The sequence below is a fragment of the Chlorella variabilis genome (genome assembly GCF_000147415.1).
Source record: "Chlorella variabilis unplaced genomic scaffold CHLNCscaffold_19, whole genome shotgun sequence".
Lineage (NCBI taxonomy): Eukaryota > Viridiplantae > Chlorophyta > Trebouxiophyceae > Chlorellales > Chlorellaceae > Chlorella > Chlorella variabilis.
In genome coordinates this window covers 769,779-787,623 of record NW_005435069.1, presented here as the reverse complement: position 1 = coordinate 787,623, position 17,845 = coordinate 769,779, and the positions used below count along the sequence as shown (strand labels likewise).

At 66.5% G+C, this 17,845-nt stretch overlaps 5 protein-coding genes across 5 annotated transcripts in view; 3 read left to right on the top strand and 2 right to left on the bottom strand.

Moving 5' to 3' along the window:
- Positions 1 to 231: 231 nt before the first annotated feature.
- On the bottom strand, positions 232 to 1,905 carry CHLNCDRAFT_12749 (hypothetical protein; the record flags this gene model as incomplete). The annotated part of the gene is made up of 6 exons (XM_005845037.1): positions 232 to 297; positions 463 to 549; positions 744 to 815; positions 984 to 1,044; positions 1,415 to 1,552; positions 1,829 to 1,905. Coding segments are annotated over 6 exons (501 nt in total), but the record flags the coding sequence as incomplete, so codon positions are not given.
- A 2,406-nt stretch (positions 1,906 to 4,311) lies between these two features.
- CHLNCDRAFT_137439 (hypothetical protein) lies at positions 4,312 to 5,195 on the top strand (the record flags this gene model as incomplete). The annotated part of the gene is made up of 4 exons (XM_005845144.1): positions 4,312 to 4,318; positions 4,512 to 4,534; positions 4,647 to 4,776; positions 4,921 to 5,195. 4 exons carry the CDS (start codon positions 4,312 to 4,314, stop codon positions 5,193 to 5,195), a joined length of 435 nt encoding a protein of 144 aa, XP_005845206.1.
- A 265-nt stretch (positions 5,196 to 5,460) lies between these two features.
- CHLNCDRAFT_137438 (hypothetical protein) lies at positions 5,461 to 6,916 on the bottom strand (the record flags this gene model as incomplete). The annotated part of the gene is made up of 5 exons (XM_005845036.1): positions 5,461 to 5,613; positions 5,800 to 5,920; positions 6,078 to 6,185; positions 6,445 to 6,530; positions 6,740 to 6,916. The coding sequence occupies 5 exons, from the start codon at positions 6,914 to 6,916 to the stop codon at positions 5,461 to 5,463; spliced, it is 645 nt and encodes a 214-aa protein (XP_005845098.1).
- An 873-nt stretch (positions 6,917 to 7,789) lies between these two features.
- Positions 7,790 to 9,630, top strand: CHLNCDRAFT_26240 (hypothetical protein; the record flags this gene model as incomplete). The annotated part of the gene is made up of 5 exons (XM_005845143.1): positions 7,790 to 7,890; positions 8,049 to 8,241; positions 8,485 to 8,736; positions 8,933 to 9,127; positions 9,343 to 9,630. Coding segments are annotated over 5 exons (1,029 nt in total), but the record flags the coding sequence as incomplete, so codon positions are not given.
- A 4,052-nt stretch (positions 9,631 to 13,682) lies between these two features.
- Positions 13,683 to 17,845, top strand: part of CHLNCDRAFT_137436 (hypothetical protein) — a gene marked incomplete at both ends in the record, with an annotated part of 5,983 nt that continues 1,820 nt past the window's right edge. The window contains 12 exons of the mRNA XM_005845142.1: positions 13,683 to 13,733; positions 13,910 to 14,016; positions 14,126 to 14,237; positions 14,477 to 14,614; positions 14,980 to 15,054; positions 15,466 to 15,606; positions 15,924 to 16,085; positions 16,358 to 16,420; positions 16,524 to 16,603; positions 16,787 to 16,909; positions 17,129 to 17,171; positions 17,480 to 17,542. Coding sequence (XP_005845204.1) covers positions 13,683 to 13,733; positions 13,910 to 14,016; positions 14,126 to 14,237; positions 14,477 to 14,614; positions 14,980 to 15,054; positions 15,466 to 15,606; positions 15,924 to 16,085; positions 16,358 to 16,420; positions 16,524 to 16,603; positions 16,787 to 16,909; positions 17,129 to 17,171; positions 17,480 to 17,542 — 1,158 coding nt within the window. The remainder of the gene's footprint in view (positions 13,734 to 13,909; positions 14,017 to 14,125; positions 14,238 to 14,476; positions 14,615 to 14,979; positions 15,055 to 15,465; positions 15,607 to 15,923; positions 16,086 to 16,357; positions 16,421 to 16,523; positions 16,604 to 16,786; positions 16,910 to 17,128; positions 17,172 to 17,479; positions 17,543 to 17,845) is intronic.

The following is a 17,845-nucleotide window of genomic DNA, read 5'->3' as shown; positions in this document are numbered from 1 at the left end:
TTCTCGGTGCGTTCCATGTCGCCGTGCAGCTCCCGCTTCTTCACCCGCCCCGCCTCCACCTCGCGCGCCACCCTGCAGCGCGGAGAGTAGCAGGCGTGCTGGTCGGCATAGCCACGCTTCAGCTGGCAGGCAGCGTCAGCAGGGGAACGCAGCCCTGGCAGTCGAGCATGCATGTCACAACGGAAGCGGCGCTGCAGCAGCGCCGCATGGGCTGCCAGCCGCCCGCCTGTAGAACATGGTGCCGTCGATGAGGGCGCGGGCGTCGTCCTTGAGGAGCATCCGCCCCTGGGGCGTGTCCTGCGGGGCGCGGCGGCGGCAGCAGCAGGCGCAACCACATCATCGCAGGCGATCACACCACAGGATGGAGCGCGGGCGCTCTCCAGCAAACCGCCCCAGAGGCCCCTGCAGCCACCGCAGCAGCACTGCCAGAGTGTCCTACAGAGGCGTGCCCACTGCACCTACCTTGGCTGCGAGGTAGAAGGAGGTGTTCCACTCCAGCCATTCGGCGATCCAGCCCACCGGGTCCATGATGTTGCGGTTGCCGCGCACCTGCTCACAGGAAGGGTGAGGCCAGCAGGCGGATTCAAATACCTCGATGGGCCACCTGAATACATCTGACCCACCGCTCAGCGTTAGAAAGCTGGCCACCCCTGTGGAGACAACACGCAAGCGGGGGCTGGACCATGCTTGGCGGTTGGACACACCCCATGCCCTATCCCCACCATTACCACCGCAGCGCTCACCATCTCGTTCACATCGCTCAGGGTCAGGCCTCCCTTGTTGTCGGTGTCGTACTTGGAGAAGATCTCCTCAAACTGCGGGGCCAGGGCAGGATGGGGAGCAGGAAGGATGAGCAGGCAGGCGGGGGAGCGTGGGCCCCGGGGCACGCAGAGAACAGCGCTGAGAGGCAGGTAATGGGGGCTTCAGAGCAGGAGGCTGCTGCCGCCGCCAAGGCCGGGGCAGCCCTGCCCGCTGGCAGTCACCTTTTGCGGCACAAAGCGCCCCTCGGTGTCGTACGTCTCTGAGTCGCTGCCGTGCTTGGTCCTGCGGGACAGCCAGGCGGACAGGCACACGGGGCAAGGCAGGCAGCACCGTCAGTCAGGGGGCAACGGGCTTGCAGCGGGCCTCTGCGCCCGCCAGCCTGTGATGTGTCTGTGCTTGCACTGCGACGCGCCCAAAGCATCAACATGAGGGCAAGCCTCTGCTCCCAGCTCACTTGTGGATGTTCTTCATCTGCAGGCCAGGCCAGGCGGCACACGCAAGGGCACAGGGAAGACGTAGTCAAAATTCCATCTCTCCAGATGGCGGGCACCTTTGGTATCTCATGCTGGGAAGCAGCAGCAGCAGCGGCCTGCCGAGCGGCGCGGCCATGCCCTGGGATGTCTCGGCAGGCCAAGGCGCAGGGCCAGGGCACCGGCCTTGCAGGCGCTGTCGGCTCACGTGGATGCGCATCATGGGGTCTGGGATCCAGGAGGGCGAGGACCAGTAGGCGAATGTGCCATGGATGACGGGCACAGCCAGGGAGGAGACGAAGAGGTTGAAGCCCAGGCGCCTGCAGCGAGAGGGGCCGCAGCGCGGCCGGTTGCTTGTTGGCTCAACAGCAACAGGAAGGCAGGCTGGCAGCTGCGCTAGTGCGGCAACGGCTGGTTTTCCAGGGCTTGCACCATTTGCCCAGGGGTCCCTCACGGCAGGGCAGCATCCCCCTTTGCTGTGCTGCATGCGTGCGATTTCAGGCGTGAACTTGCCCTGCCTCGGGCTTGTGGCAGGCCCCCAGAGCCAGAGCCCCAGTCAACCCGCAACTCTTCTTGCACACCCCACCCAACCCCACCTGAAGCCGCGGAAGGTGTCCCCCGGCCAGATCACGCCGTCCCTGTCGGGGTCCCAGAACGCCACGTGCTGCTGCAGCCTGCAGGGCAGAGGAGCATGGACCGGCGCGGCACGGCACGGCGCGGCGGTGGGTGCCAGCCACATGGCACCGCAGCCTCCTGTTGCTTCATGCTGCAACGCAGGAGTGCACTGCACAGCACAACAAGTTGCTGCTCACACGCTCATGTCTGGCGGCTCATAGGTGCCGTCGGGGTGCTCCGCGTCGACGGTGAGGTTGGCACGCGGCAGGCCTGCGGGAGGAGGGGGGAGGCGAGCGGGCACCAGTGACGCCAGGGACGTCAGCGCGCCACACTTTGCGAGGCGAGGAAGAAGAGTGTGAGTGAAGGTTTCCTGGCATGTTTGTGAAGGTTTCCTGGCAGCCAAGGGGCAGCGACCGGCGAGCGCTCGCTGTACAGCCGTACCGCCAGGTCGGCCGATTGCGCCCCGCCCACCATCTGCAGCCCCTGCCAGGCCTTGTCGCCAGCCGGGCTCTCACCTGGCTGCGCCAGCTTGCTGTCGAGGTCCACGGGCACAGCGTGCTGCCTGGTGACTGGCACAGCATCGAGTTGGGTCACCACCTTGCCGCCGCCGCCGCGGGGCTTGGCAGGCGCCGGGTCGGCTCCAGGGCTGGCAGGGCGCACCATTCTGGCAGCTGGGCGCAGGTCTGCCAGAGCAGGTGGCAGGCGAGGGAGCTGGAAAACCAGCAGGCAGCACAGGTCAGAATGTGTGGGCAGCTGGGGACGAATGTGCTCAAGGGGCAGAAGCAGACGCGCATGCTCAGGAGCAGGCCGCCCAGAAGAAAGGTCGGCTGAGAACCCGTCCTTGTCACAGCCTTGGACGGCTCTCACAGGCAGCCTCTCTCCTCTTTAGCAGAGCAGAAGCACCAGCAGCCATGCAGGACGTCGAGAGGGAGCTGCCAGGCACGTAGGGTTTGGCTGGATGCCTGCCAGGAGGAGTGCAGCAAGCTCCTCTGCCGCCGTGCCCTGCGCTGCCCTGGGATGGCTGGTGTTGCAGCACCACTGCTTGCTGCGGCGCATCCCTGCCGACCGGCGCCTCGCCGACTCCCTCGCCGCCGGCCCTCCTCCTCGCGCCGCAGGCCTGATCACGGCGCTGCTCCAGTCGCCGGCGCACAAGCAGCGCGCGCTGGTGGAGCATCACTACACGCCAGACTGCCGGCTGACGCACGCGCTGGTGAGCTGCCGAGCCGCAACCGGCGCGGCAGCACCGCGGCACACCGCTGGGGGCGAGTGCCTCCCGCATGGCAGCCCTCGCCCAACCCCTGTGCCCGCCCCGACCCATCCTGCAAATCACAGGTGGTGGCCGAAAACCGCGAGGAGATTGTAGCGGTGTTCCAGGCCTGGCGCTACAGCAACCGCCGCCTGGATGCCGACGTGAACGAGATTGGTGAGCTGCTAGCTGTGGCCTGCCCGGCTGGCTGCTGTCGCTGCCCAGCTGCTGCCGCCCAGCGCTGGCTGCCCTTGCTGGCTCCTTGCCTGGTAAGGTGGCTGTCATCCCGGGGTGCCACCCGAGATGGATGGGGCAGCCCTGTGGGCTTCACAGGTGCGCTCGCTGCCCACCCCGCCGCGCCGCGCCGCCCGCAGTGGTCAACCGAGGCAGTACGCGGGCGTACTGCTCGCTCACGCAGCACGTGAAGCCCCGCTGGTGGCCGCTGCGGGCCTTCTCCTGGCCCGCGGTCGTTGTGCTGGACCTTTCTTACAGCCGCGGGCCCGGCGGGCTCAAGCTGATATCCCGGCAGGAGGTTCTGATCGGCCCCGGAGCGCTGCTGCGCCCTCTGCCGCTGCTGGGCGCGGCCTACGAGGTCCTGGCCCGCAGGGCGGCTGCCCTGGGCATCTGTGCCGGCGTGTGGGCCGCCGGGCGCCTGTACCGTGGCGCGTTGGCGGCGTATGAGGCGCTGGTGGTGGCGGTGGGCGGGGATGCGGGGCCGCCGCCTGAGCTGGAGAACGGGCCGCGCAAGCCCGCCCCAACGCCGCACGTGCGCCAGAAGCCCAGCCCCAGGGCCGCAGCAGCCAGCTTGCCACCTGGGTATGCTCACGCCTGAGCAGCGCGGGCATGCCCTGCACATCTGTGCTAGCCGTTCATCCAGCCACCGGCTTCCCAAGCCACACCATGCACAGCGCAAGTTCTGGATTGCGCAGGCCACTCATGATTGTAATTTCTTTGAGCGATTTTGAGGGACAGGAACTTCGTTAACGCGTCAGCAAGTTGTCAACCAGTTAAAGGTAAAGGTGGGGAAGAGCCTCCACAAGCTTCACTTCCCGGTTTTAACGTCTAGCTTTAGACCATTATTTGATCTGCCCGACGCGCCAAGTGCAGTACCCCCCACTAGTAGTGAATGGGTCCCGGGGAGGCCTGTGCCGAAGCCTTGGCGATTCTATTAGGCGTTCCCGAAGGAATTGGCTTGGATTGGCGCTGAGCCGGTCAGCTATGCCGCGTTTGTCCTCACAAAGTTTCGACATGGGAGGAATCGAACCTGTGCCCTCTCGGAGGGTTTAGACACTAGCTCCAGCGCCTTCAAAGAAGGCCTTTCTTAGCCGCGGCCTAAAAGTTAGACAGACAGGCGCCCAGCATATTGTAAGCCAGCTCCCCTGTCCAACATGCCGCCTTCACGCCGCTCCTGCCTGCAGTGCTGGACAAGTCTGGCAACAAGGTCTGGGTGCAGGCAAGCAAGCTGCATCTGCTGCTCATTGTTGAGTCTGCCCACCTCCGGCATCCACCCACCCTGCCCCGTGCCCCGCCGCCCTGCCCGTTCCGCCCTGCAGCTGGTCCAGCACGTGACCGGCTACCAGCACTACACAGCACCCCCGCTCTTTGGATTCTCCCTGCCCATGAGCGTGCTGATGTACCTCCGGGACGGTCCCGGCGGCACCAAGCTGATCGGCAAGCAGGCGGGTTGGTTGCTTGCACCAGGAAACGGATGGTGACGGTCAGGAAATTTGGGATGCCAGTCATGTGCTGCCTGCTGGTCGGCGCTCTGCCTCGTGGTCGGCCCTCCCATGCTGTGCATGAAGCGCTGTGCCCATGCTGTGCAGGTAGACTACCACAGCTTCGAAGGCATCCTGTACTGCACCCCCGCCATCGGCTGGGCCCTGCAGCACCTGCTGCGGCGCAGCATCAGCGCCGCCCTCATCGGCAGCGCCCGGCTGGGGGCCCGGGTGTGGCCGCCACTGGAGGGCTGGCTGTGCCGCACGCTGCCTGGCGGCGAAGCACAGGTGTACGGGCTCAAGGCCTGGGCCGCACGGCTGTGGTGGCGGCAGGAGCCACCCGTGGCGTGGCGCAAGGTGCCCGCTCCCTACGACCCACGCCTCTGAGCTGGCTGAGGAGAGCAAGGGCCATCAGCCCTGCCCAGCAGATGGCAGATGGGCGTGGCAAGATGGACAGGATTCAGCACGCAGATTCATTCTTCAGCAACAGGAAATCGAGCGGAGATGCAAAGCAGAAAGAACACAAGTGCAAACAGATTGGTTCATGAAAGAAACTGAAAAGCAACAAAGCAACACCCCTGCTAAGGAGGTGCTCAACCTCTGCCACCACCGCGCTGGCAACCATTCTTTTCCTTTCACCCGTTCCTCCTATCTAGTCCCGCGGCAGCTGGGCGGTGTCATGGCCCATCGAGTCCAGCATGCGCTTGTAGTCAAAGTCGGCCTGGCGGTGGTTGAAGGCATGCACAAAGCTGTACTTCTGGTCCTGGGTGTAAAAGTCGTGCAGCAGGCGCGTGAGCTGCTCCGCCTGCATGCAGGTTCCCAGGGCGCAGGATGGGATGGGGGTGGAAGGCTGGTTGACCGGGGCTGGAACCACGGTACTGGCAGAATTCTGGAGCAGCGGTTGAGACCAAGCTCAGATTTGGCGCGGCGGACCACCGACTGCGCTGTGGTTGCTGCCGGGCGCCAGCTGTGCATGGCGGCACTAACCCACCTCCCCCCGCGAGCAGATGGTGGGCTGGAGGATGTCGCCCCGCACCAGCACTATGTTCTTGTCGCTCATCAGCTCGGTGTAGTGGGTGAGGACCATGTGGGGCTGCGCAGAGGGGCCCCGCCTGCGGGGGACAACGCGGCAGGCGAGGCTTGTGTGGGTCTTACAGCTTCTGTACCTGGGAGCGCTGTACCTGCTTGAGAAGCACTGGCCAAGCGGCCGGGCAGAAGGGGGAGTGGGGGGAGGGGGCCGCGGCAAGCCATGGCTGTCAAACCACTCACTGCTTGTACTCCTCTAGCGTTGTGAACAGCACCAGCGGCAGCTGGCACTGCACCATGAAGTTTTCGAAGGCGTTGGGGCCCTTGAACACCGGCAGCACGAATATGGGGCTGCAGGGGGGAGGTGGAGGGAGAAAGAAGGAGTTGCCGGATGGCAAGGTGAGGAGGCGAGGAGAGAGGGGGAAGCAGCGGAGGTGGAGCAGCCGCTGGCGGGCGGCCCAGCGGCCAGCGGCACATCGGCAGGAAACCAATTGCAGGTACAGCAGCAGGGCAGGCAGACATGCACGTGTCCACCAGCATCATATGCTCGCGCTCACACAGCTATGGATCTGGCATCCACCGTCCCGCCCACCACCACCCGCCTCCCCACCTCTGCGCCGCATTCTCCTGGAACTTCAAGTAGCGAGGCGCCGTCAGCCCCGTGGCAATGCGGTTCTTGGCGGGGTCGGCATGGAACTGCGGGGATGGGGATGGCAGCCGGGGAGGTAGGGAGGAGGGCAGTGAGTGAAAAACGCAGGTGGTAGGCGGCGAACGGCGTGGTGACGCACCCAGCTATGGGCCCGCGCGCCAGCAGCTGTGCGTCCTCGGAACCGCACGGGGCGTGCAGCAGCACCTTCAAGAACAAGCAGGGGGGCAGGGCTGCAGGCCCAGGCAGCAGGCCGCACCTCCATCCAGATGTCGCGCACCGCCTCGGCGCCGTGTGGCTCCATCCGCTGCCGGTTGACCACATCCCACAGGTTCTTGCTGGAGGGCAGGCTGGATCCTATGGAATGCCCTCTCTGCTGCACGTAGAGCTGCCACAGCGACTGTGCCGCCTTGCTGCCGCCCCTGGCGGCTTGCATGGGGTTGGGAGCCTGCGCGGGGGGCGGGCCAGCGGGCTGGGAGGGCGGCGAGAGGCACAGATGTGCTGCGGCAGCCGTGAGAGGACGTGAATTGCCGCAAGTGGCGCGGGTTGGACATCCCTGCGATGCCTGCTCCGCGCCCCTGCGAATGGGCAGCTGTTGAAGTGCGCCTGTCAGCCAGCCCCGCTTCCTGAATTGACCGTGGCGGCCTTGTTCGCCGAAACGGGGGTCTCTGGCGCAGCGCTGCCAGTCCTCTTCAAGCGGTTACTGGCTGGCCACCGCGGCCCGGCGGAGCCCGTGAATTAGCTCTCGGAGGGACGCGTCGGCGGCATCATGTCGGCGCCAAACTCGGCGCGCTACTCCATGAGTGGCACCGCCAGCCGCTCGCCGACCAAGCCGGGCGGCGGCGGCAGCCGTCGCCTCACCACCCTGGACACAGCCACCTCGGCCGGCAGCCGGCGGCCGTCCTCTGGAGAGCTCAGGCCTGACGGTATGTGGGATTGAGAAGGGAGGCGCAGGCGAGCCGTGGAGGCAGGGAGAGCAGAGCATGCCGGGAGGCATGCACACGCAGCGACGTTGCAGCCACAATCGTGCTTTGTGCCCTGGCCTGCAGAGCGAGTCAAGGTGTTTGTGCGCATCCGCCCCACCAAGGCGGAGGGCGAGACGGCGGGGGCGGTCAAGGTCAAGACTGACGGCAAGGGGCTGGTCATCTTCAGAGAGTGAGCTTGCCCGGAGGGAGCACATGCCTCGGGCCGCTGCCGCACGTCGCTGCTCTCATTCTCCACAAGGAGTGCAGCAGCAACCGCGCATGTGCTGCGACCACTGCTCGACAGCCTTGCCCTGCACCTTTTGTGCAGGCACGCCAACATCCCTTCCTCAGAGTTTGAGTTTGACCGAGTGTTGGGGCCCAGCGCCAGCCAGAGCGACGTCTACCATGCCGCCGTGAAGCCGATTGTGGAGGACGTGCTGAATGGGTGAGACTGGGTCGGCAGGCGGGGCCTGGCGGAGCCTTGCCAGGCGGGTACGATCAGGCAGCATGCCACGCCAGTGCCCCCCATGTCCGCTGCTCAGCCTGTGATTTCCAGCACACCCACCAGCCTCCATACCCCCAACCGCGCGCCCACCCCCGCAGCTACAACGGCACGCTGATGGCGTACGGCCAGACAGGCGCGGGCAAGACCTACTCGCTGAGCAGCATTGCGGCGGACGCCATCGGCATGATCCCGCGCGCCGCCGCCGAGGTCTTCTCCCACGTGGAGCAGGACCAGGGGCACGAGTACACGGTGTACATGTCGTATGTGCAGCTCTACATGGAGCTCATCCAGGTGGGGACCTGGCCTGGTGTGGGGGCCTTGGCGGGGTTTCGCGGCGGTGTGTGTTTGCGGTGGTGGTTTGTGTGTGTCGATGTTGTGGTGGTGCGCTGTTGCGTGTTTCGTGCACACAGTGTTGTGTGAACTGTACGGGGCTGTGCCTGCCCGCCTCCCTTCCTAGCTTGGCCGCTCCCCTTGCTTCGTCACCCTCCCACTCCTGCCCGCTGCCCCTGCCTCCGCCCTCCAACCTCCGCGTAGGACCTGCTGCGCCCCGAGAGCGAGAACCTTCAGATCCGGGAGAACGAGGGCGGCGTGTTTGTGTCGGGTGTGCACCAGCAGGAGGTGCAGAACATCACGCAGTGCCTGCACCTGCTGCACCTGGGCGACCGCAACCGCACCACCGCCTTCACCGCGCTCAACGCCCACTCCAGCCGCTCCCACGCTGTGGTCATGCTGACCGTCATCAAGCGGCGGTCGGTGTCGGGGACGGGGGAGGCCGAGATCCAGCGTGTCAAGGTGGGCTGGCTGCCGTGAGGCTGGCTGTGGGTAGTGGGCTGGGTGGCCTTGGTAGCATGGTAGATTGGCCGCCCAGCCGTGGCTCTGCTTCCTTCCTTGTGGCTGGGTTCTGGGGCAGAGGCAGGCTTGTCCCCACCCAGCCCTCCCACTCCCCCCCTTCCTTTCCCACCCTACCCTTACCGTGGGGCAGGTGGGCAAGCTGTTCCTGGTTGACCTGGCGGGCAGCGAGCGGCTGAAGAAGAGCAAGTCCACGGGGCTGCGTGCCAGCGAGGCCAAGTCCATCAACCTCTCCCTCACCACGCTGGGCATGTGCATCAACGCGCGGGCCGACCCCGCAGCCACCCACGTCCCCTTCCGCGACTCCAAGCTCACCCGCCTGCTCCAGGTGCGCCAAACTGTGTGTTGGGCAGCAGAAGGGTCGGACGCAGTAGGCAGCCCAGCGCCAGCGCCATCACGGCAGCAGCAGGATGGCGTGAGCGGCTGCTGTAATGTGGCACGTAAGGGCTTACAGCGTCAGGAGGTGCCGGCCAGAACGTTGATGTAGGCCGCTCTGAGCTTCCGCCGCCGCTCCGTGTGTGGCCCCCTGCGTGTGTTCCGCAGGACTCCCTGGGCGGCAACGCCAAGACCAGCCTGCTGGTGGCGGCCTGCGATGCGGCGGAGCATGTCGTCGAGACGCTGCAGAGCCTGCAGTTTGGGCTGCGCGCCATGTGTGTGCGCACGCAGGTGAGACTTCAGGGCTGCATGTGGTTTGCGGCGGCTCGCAGCGATACCATGCATGCTGGGGTGGGTTGCCCTGTCGTTTACATAGCAGATATACCATACGCCGACCCACCTACTCACCAGCCCTTGCCCTTCCAGCCCATCCATGCCCAGGCAGTCACCCTCTAAAGCACTTAGCCCCTTAGCGCTTCACCTCCCTGCCCTGTCGCAGGCTGTGGTCAACGAGCGCGTCAACTACCACACCCTGCACGCCGAGATGATTGCCGCGCTGGAGACTCAGGACCGCAAGTCCAGCCTGCTGGAGGCGAGCCTGCTGGAGAAGGATGCGCAGCTGGAGGCGGTGCAGGCGCTGCTGCAGGTGTGCAGCAGGGGGAGCGGGGGCGGGTAGGTCGGTGGCTGGATGGCTGGGCTGCCGATCTCAAAGATGTGGTAGTGAAGCGCCGGTACCGTGCTGGTGCGTTGGGAGCATCCGTGTTCTTCCTGCCCTGCTCATCCCCTGCCCGCCTGCTCGCCTGATGTCTCCCTGGTGTTTCCTTGGTGCAGCAAGAACAGCAGGAGGCGGTGCGCAAAGTGGAGCAGCTTCAGCGGGAGCGTGAAATGCTTGAGGAGGAGCGGCGGCGGCAGCTGGCTGAGCAGCAGGCGGCGCTTGAGGCGGAGCAGCAGCACAAGGCGCAGCTGATGCAGCGGCTGGAGGCTAGCAGCGCCGAGGCGCAGGGGCTGGCTGCCCAGCACGAGCAGCAGCGGCAGCAGCTGCTGCAGCAGGTGGCGGCGCACCAGCAGCAGGCGGCCGAGGCGGCTGCGGCAGCCGCTGCAGCTGCGGAGCAGCACGCCGCGGCGCTTGATGCGCAGCGCCGGGCGCATGCCGAAGAGCTGGCCGCCGCAGCCGCGCAGCGTGAGGAGGCTGATGCGGCGGCGGCGGCGGAGCATGCCGGGGTGCTTGCGGCGGTTCGTGCTGAGCTGGCGCAGACGCAGCAGCTGTTGCGGGGCTCGCGCGAGGAGGCTCGCATCCTCAGCGAGCACCATGAGCAGCAGCTGAAGGAGGTGGAGGTGAGACGGGGTGGTGCTGGCCTGGGTGCCTGTGCTGCTCTGTGGGGGAGTGGCTGGATGCAGATGTGTTGGGGACCCCAAAGATCTGCGCCAATAGGGAGGTGGCATGGCCGCATTTGGCATGCTCTGCCCCGCCAATCTGCTTGCTTTCCCCTTTTGCCGCAGGAGGAGTGGGCCTCCAAGCTGCAGGCAGCCGAGCAGGCAGGGCAGCGCCAGGTGGCGGCGGTACAGGCCACAGTGGCGACGCGGGATGGCACCATCGCCGAGTTGCGGGCGGATGTGCAGAGCCGGGATGAGCACGTGGCTCAGCTGGGCGAGCTGGTTGCCAGGCTGGAGGCGGGCAGGGCTGAGCTGGCGCGCCAGCTGGCGGCGCTGCAGGGCGAGCTGCTGGAGGCAGGGCGGCAGCGGCGCGGGCTGGAGGCCGCCCTGGGCGAGGAGCGCGAGGTGGTGGCCGAGCTTCAGACGCAGGTGTGTAGGGTGTTCTGTGTGTGTGTGTGTGTGTGTATGTACACTGGCGAGGGACCTGCTGCTTGGTTGGTTGGTTTGTCAAGGTCATGACGACCCTTCTCTCTCAGATGCAGTGCCTGCCTGGCCCTAGCCGCATCGCGCCCCACCAAACACTTCCATCTACCCACTCCCCACCTACCCTCCCGTGCAGGTGGAGGGCTACGAGCGGTCCCGCATGGCACTAGCCAAGTCCTTCTTCGAGAACAAGCGCAGCTCTGACGCCGCCAAGGTCATCCAGCGCCACTGGCGCGAGCACCGCATGCACCGCATGCGCCAGCAGCAGACCGAGGGTTACCAGGTGCGCATGCGAGCGGGTGCGGGCGTGTGTCCGGGGGGTGGCATGGCAGCTCGCGCAGGTGGCTGGCTGGTTGACGGCTTCACCACACCACACACACACGCACGCCTCCCCCTGCCTCTCCTCCAGGCCCTGACCAACGCCAAGGCCATGCTGGGCACTCTGGCCCAGCAGCACGCCGACCTGGAGCAGCGGCGCCGAGCCAACCTGGCCTTCTCGGGGCAGACGCTGGTGGGGGACAACCTGGATGTGCTGCAGGATGCGGTGGAGTCCATCATCGCAGCCTTCCTGCTGCCCGCGCGGGTGAGCATGGGGTGTGTGGGTGCCCTGGGGCAGGAGCCGAGCGGGGAAGCTGATGGGGCGGGTGGCCAGTGCGGCTGGCAGCGCAGGTGGTGGGAGGGCAGCAGGCGACACGGCACGACACGATTGCCCGGGCCAGCGGTGCGGTGCACAACGCCTCCAGGTGGCGCCTGCCCATCCCTCTTCCCCCTCTCATGCCTGCCTGCCTGCCCATTCCTCTCACCTGCCCACCTGCCTGCCTGCCTACCTGCCCGCTCTGCAGGACCTGCGCACCATCCAGCGGTACCAGCAGAAGGTGTCTGGCTACTCGGCGGCGCCCTCGGCCCGCCAGAGCACCGCCTACCCGCCCGCCTCGGGGCCCAGCGGCCCCGGCGGCCTGTCCCGAGCCAGCACCGGCGGGCGGGACGACCTCATCAAGGCTGCTGTGTACCCTCTGGCGGACAGCCTGCCAGGGTCAGCCCGCAGCACACCTCGGGAGATGGGGGGCAGCGATGGGCCGCCGGCGGGCGCGGCGCAGTACGCGCAGCAGTGCACAGCGGCGCAGCAGCAGCAGCAGTACGGCGTGGGGCCGCTGTCACGCGCGCCCAGCTCCGCAGCGCTGCACCAGCAGCCGCAGCAGCAGCAGGCGCAGTACCAGCAGGCAGCGGCACAGCAGCAGCACCAGGGCGGTGTGGCGCACGCCCCGCTGCTACGGGAGGGTAGCCTGCGTGGCGGCCTGGCCAACCTGGCGGGCAAGGTGCTGAACTCACCCATTGACCGCCTGCGCCGCCTCTCCTCCGGCCACTACCACCAGCAGCAGCAGCAGCAGGCGCCGCAGCCGCAGCGCCACTACTACTGAGACACCAGTCCAGCCGCCAGCTGGGCACCTGCCTGCCCAACTGCTTTGTGGCTGTTGCAAGCTTATTCTTCCCTATTCTCTGACCTGCTGAATGATTTGGTGACATGCTCTACTCTTCTGCCCCACTGTTAACCCTATCCGGCCAGTTCCCGGCAGCCCCCGTGCAAGCTGTCCTTAACCCCTGGCAGCCCACCAGCAAGCTGAGCGTGTGTTACAGTGATTCTAAGCGGGGAAAATGCGGGTGGTTTCTGCGGGGAGAAAAGCGGCATGGAATTCGGGCGGCGCCGGCGGGAGCCTCGTGCCGGCGGCGCCTGATCGGGGCCTCGAGGGGGGCTGCCGAAAGCAGGCATATGGTGGTGGTGGTGATGCTGCCCTTCGCCTGGCTCTCGTCAAACCACTTGTTCAGGTACGCCAGGGCAGACTGCTCCACCACAATGCGGTCGGCATTCAGCACATCGTAGACCTGCGGTGCGCGGGAATGGGGCGTGTGTGTGTGCGTGTGTGTGGTGTGGTGGCAGCAGGGTAAGCAGGGCCAACAATGGCTGCAGCCAGGGCTCAAGTGCCGCACCAACAGCATACCTGCAGCCTCCACCACAAGCAGCAGCGAAGGCACACGATGCGCTCTCCAGTACGGTGCGTGCCTGACCAGCCGCATCTGGTGCACCTCGGCCCATCCTGCCCTCCCACACCGCTACCCCAACCGCCCCCGCTCGCACCTGCACCTTCCGCCTTGCCAGCCTTGGACCAAGCACTTAAGACCACGCCTTGCCTGTGCCTTGGAGACCGTAGCGACGGCCGCTCCCGCCAGCACCAGCCCAGCCGCCCGCAGCAGCAGAGGTGACCATGCCTGCAGCATGGCGGGACAGGCAGCATGGCTGTCAGTGCTTCTCCAGCAGTGTGCCCACGGCCACAGTCCGCGAGTCTCAGGTTGGAGTATGTGCTTGCCTGCTCGCGGCGCGGCGCGGGCCACGCTCCCGCTGCTGACCAAGTGGATCATGCCGAGGGGACGCAACGAGATGGCGGCCATCTCGCGTGAAGCCAAAAACAGTTTCACGGTCTACGAATGATCAGGAAACAAGGAGTACCGATGACGAATATAATGCGGATGTTTTGGCTTCTAAATGAACACAAGAGAGGCGTTGAAATAGAAGTACTTCCTTCTCGACGCGGTACGCCAGACTCCAGTTTGCGAGCATTGCCCTGCTTGCCCTGCGCAGCTTGTTCTTCATCGACATGCGTCAGCTGGACCAAGGCCGGCGGGCGCTGCTGCGCTACCTGCTGCAGGTTTGTGGTGGTTCGCGGCCATGTTAAGCCAGGCTGAGGGATCTGGTGGTAGAAAGGTTTAGTGTGTGTCCAGTGCAGTGTACTGTGCTGCCCTGGGCGAGGAGAGGAGGGTAACGACCCCCACCCACCCGCCGCTGATCACCAGCCCCGCCTCTCTTTGCCGCTGCCGCCCGCAGGACCTGCAATTCCGCGGCAGGGACGTGCTGCTGCCCGTGGGCTGCTCTGACTTTGACGAGTGGCTGCTGGATGCGCTGATTGTGGAGAGGCTGCTGAAGCAGCTCAAGTATGGGGCACCTGCATCTCCACGTCGCTGCCGCCCGCAAGGACTGCCTATCCACCCAGCCCCGCGGCACCACCACTGGGGGAGAGGATGGCGGCATAGTGGACTTCAGGACGCTCATATCAGGCGACGCCACGCCATCTGCGGTGGCGGCAGCCGCCGACGCGGCGGTGGCTGCCAAGCAGGACTGCCACCTGCCGCAGCTGCGCCTCAAGTCGCTGCAAGTCGGTGGGTACAGTGCCAGGCTGCTGTGGTGGAGCAGGCAGCGGTGGAGCAGGCATGCCTCGCCGTGCCTGGGCTATCAGTGCACTGCCGCTGCCGCGGGTCCCGTCAGGCAAGCCTGGTTCCGGTGGCGGGTGCCCTGCCGACTCCCTTTGCTGCTTCTCCAAGCCATGCAGGCCTGCAGGAGTACCAGCTCAAGGAGCTGGCCTAGGCCATTTTCCTGTCCTGCGCCTCCGCCCAGGCCTCGCCTGGCCTGCTGGCTGACCTGCGTGCCAGCCTGGAGCTGAACGAAACGGAGCTTCAGCGCATCACCCTGCTGGTGGGCCAGCACGGCATCACCTCTCTGGCCTCCCTGGAGATGTACATCAGGCTGCTGCAGGTGTGTGGCAGTGGCGGTGTGTGGTGGGGGGTTGAGGAGCTGAGGGGCGTGGGTGGGCGGCAGTGGTGGACGCGTGCGGCTGCAACGCGTGCGGCTGGCGATGCCGGCCTGGGGCCTGTGTGCCATGGCGAGCGCCGCGTGGCAGGCGTGCCGCCTTGCTGGCTTGCTCATGGCAGACGAGCTGCATGCGTGGCTGGTCATCCCGACCCTGCGTGCCACCTGCTCATCGGCCGCCTGGGCTGCCGCCTGGGCTGCCGCCTGGGCTGGCGCGGCGCTGCAGGCTGGGCTGGCGCCGTGCTGCAACACAGGCCGTGGCAAGGTCTGGAGCCTGCGCTGTTGCCACTGGCCCGCCTGCGTGCGTGCAGGTCACGGTGTGGCACCCGCTGCAGATCACGCCCGACGTCCACAACGCCGTCTTTGCCTGGGTCCACTTTCGCCAGGTGGGCTGCGGCAGATGGGCCCCATGCCGCGGCCTACAGAGCTGCCAGTGGTGGTTTGCGCGCTTGCCGCACGTGGATGGCTTGGGCTATAGGCCTGGCTGGCACGCCTTCCCATGCCCCACTGCCTGCCCGCGCATGCTGTGGTGTGGCGGGGTCCCAGGGCTCCAGGGGGTCCCAGGCCTTGCGGGTGCGGTGCAGCGTGTGCAGTGCACCCCACCACGCCTCGCCCCGCCCGCCCGCACCCAGCGCACCCAGCACTCTGCACACGCCGGCATGTGCTGCCTGCTTTGTCGTCGCCAGCTGCACTCAATAGGCGCCCCTCCACCCAAAGTGGCACCCCGCCGCTGTGCCTGCCTGCTGCCCCCCACACCTCGCCCTGCCCTGCCCTGCCCTGCCCCCACATGGCTCCAGATGGTGCCCTACAAGATCGTGCGCGCCGCCGACGGCGACGCGTGGGTGGAGGCGGGCGGGCAGCGCTACAGCCCCTCCCAGATGGGCGCCTTTGTGCTGATGAAGATGAAGGAGACGGCTGAGCGGTACCTGGGGCGCCCCGTCAGCGATCATCATCATCAAGGCCGTCATCACCGTGCCCGCATACTTTAGTGCCCGCATACTTTAGTGACCATCAGCGCCAGGGCACCAAGGTGTGTGTGTGTTGTGGCGATGGCGGTGTCGGTGTGTGCGTGTGGTGTGTGGGTTGGGTGAAAGGGGATGAGGAGTGGACAGGCAGGGCTCGGCGGAGAGGAGTCGGGCAGATGCGGGGAGAGTGGGGCAGGCAGTTTTCATTTCCATTGGACGTTTGCATGGTGGCCAGTCCCATCCACGCCGCCCCTGGCCCCGCTGCTTGCCTCCCCCACCCTGCCTTGCAGGACGCGGGGCGCATCGCGGGCCTGGAAGTGCTGCACATCATCAACGAGCCCACGGCGGCGGCGCTGTGCTACGGCAGCGACAAGAAGGAGGGGCTGGTGGCTGTGTACGACCTGGGCACCTTTGACATCTCCAACGTGGAGATCAGCGGCGGCGTGTTCGATGTGGGGCCCGGCTGGCTGGCTGGCTTAGGGTGGGGCGCCGCTGGCTGGCTGGCTGAATGGCGGAGGGCGGTGTGTGTGCTTGGTGACTGCCATGCGCTGTGGCTGGACTGGGCGCTGGCAGGTTGGGCCACCGTGCCGTCGCCGAGGCTGCGGCGTGACCGCGCCATGGCATGGCTGCTGCGGCAGCCCCGCTCCCTTGCTTGCCCTCACCTCGCCTCCCCTCTCCCTCCCCTCTTGACCTGCCTTCCCTCCCTGGCACCTCCACCCTGCAGGTCAAGGCCACCAACGGCAACACCTTCCTGGGCAGTGAACAACACCCTGCTGCAGCACATGGTGTCGGAGTTCAAGAAGGCAGTGCTGAGCACGCCTGGGGGCGCTCCGGCCTCCCTCCCCAGCCCCTCCCCACTCACCCTTCCACCTCTGCCTCCACCCCCACAGGGCATCGACCTCACCAAGGACAAACTGGCGGTGCAGCGGCTGCGCGAGGCGGCGGAGAAGGCCAAGTGCGAGCTGTCCAGGTGGGGGGCAGCTTGGGTGGCTCGCTGCCTGGCCTGTGCCTTCTGTGCTGTGCCGTTCCAGCCCTGTGCCAGCCAGGCTGGGTGGTCTGCACCAGCGCGGGCAGGGATCCAGAGCTTCACGGCACATTGCTTTGCTCCACACTGCCCTTTGTCTGCCCTGTCTGGTGCACCGAGCCACCGCAGCATGAGGCAGACCGATGGCAACCTGCCCTTCATCACCGCCGATGCCTCGGGCGCCAAGCACCTGCAGATGAACATCGCCCGATGGGTGTTAGTTCCTGTTGGGGTGGCTTCCGCTGAGCTGCGGTCTGCGATGCGCTGGGGCGGATGCAGCAGTGCTCGACGGCGGCATACAGGGCTCCCCGCCTCATCACCGATGTAGCACGCACGACTCTGCGCCTGCGGCCAGCTGCCCGCTGCCTGCTGCATCTGGCCTCCCGCCCGTCCGCCAGCCCCTTTCAAATGCCCAAACCCGCGAACTGCGGTGACCCGCCCTCCCTCTCCCGCCTCCCTCTGTTGCCGCAGCTCCAAGTTTGAGCAGCTGGTCGAGTCGCTGCTGGACCGCACGGTGCAGCCGTGCCTGAGCTGCATGAAGGACTGCGGGGGTGCAGCCCGCCGACATCCAGGAGGTGCTCATGGTGGGGGGCATGTCCTTGGTGAGCTAGATTTTCAGATGGGGTTGATGCCCGAGTGGTTGGCCGGGCATCTGGATCTGTGTTGGCGGCCCAATTGGGCTGCTCATGCACACTCTGCCTGCCTGCCTGCCTGCCTGCCTGCCTGCCTGCCTGCCTGCTGCCTTGCCTGGCTAGCTTTCTGCCTAGCTGGGCGGCTTCTGTCGGCGTGACGCTACCCTGCCCCCGGTTCGCTGCACCCCAGGTGCACGAGATGGTGCGGGACATCTTCAAGAATGAGCCCAACAGGTCGATGAACCCCGATGAGGTACGGCAGTACTGCATGCAGTACAACATGCAGTACAGTGCACCTGCAGCGCGGCAGCTGCGCCTGCAAGTTCGACAGGAACGAGTGCATGCCGTGGATCGCCAATTGGGCTAGAAGGGGCAACGCGCCCTGCCGGTGGCATGTGCCTCTTCGCCGCGACGCTCACCGCCCGCCAGCCGCCCGCCGCCGCTGCGCACCGCCCATAATTTCTGCGGTGCACAGCAGCACGCGGCGTGGCCCAGCCGCGGCACGCCTCCACAGATCCCAACGCCTTGCATGCTTCGCCCCCCCCCCCCCCCCAAA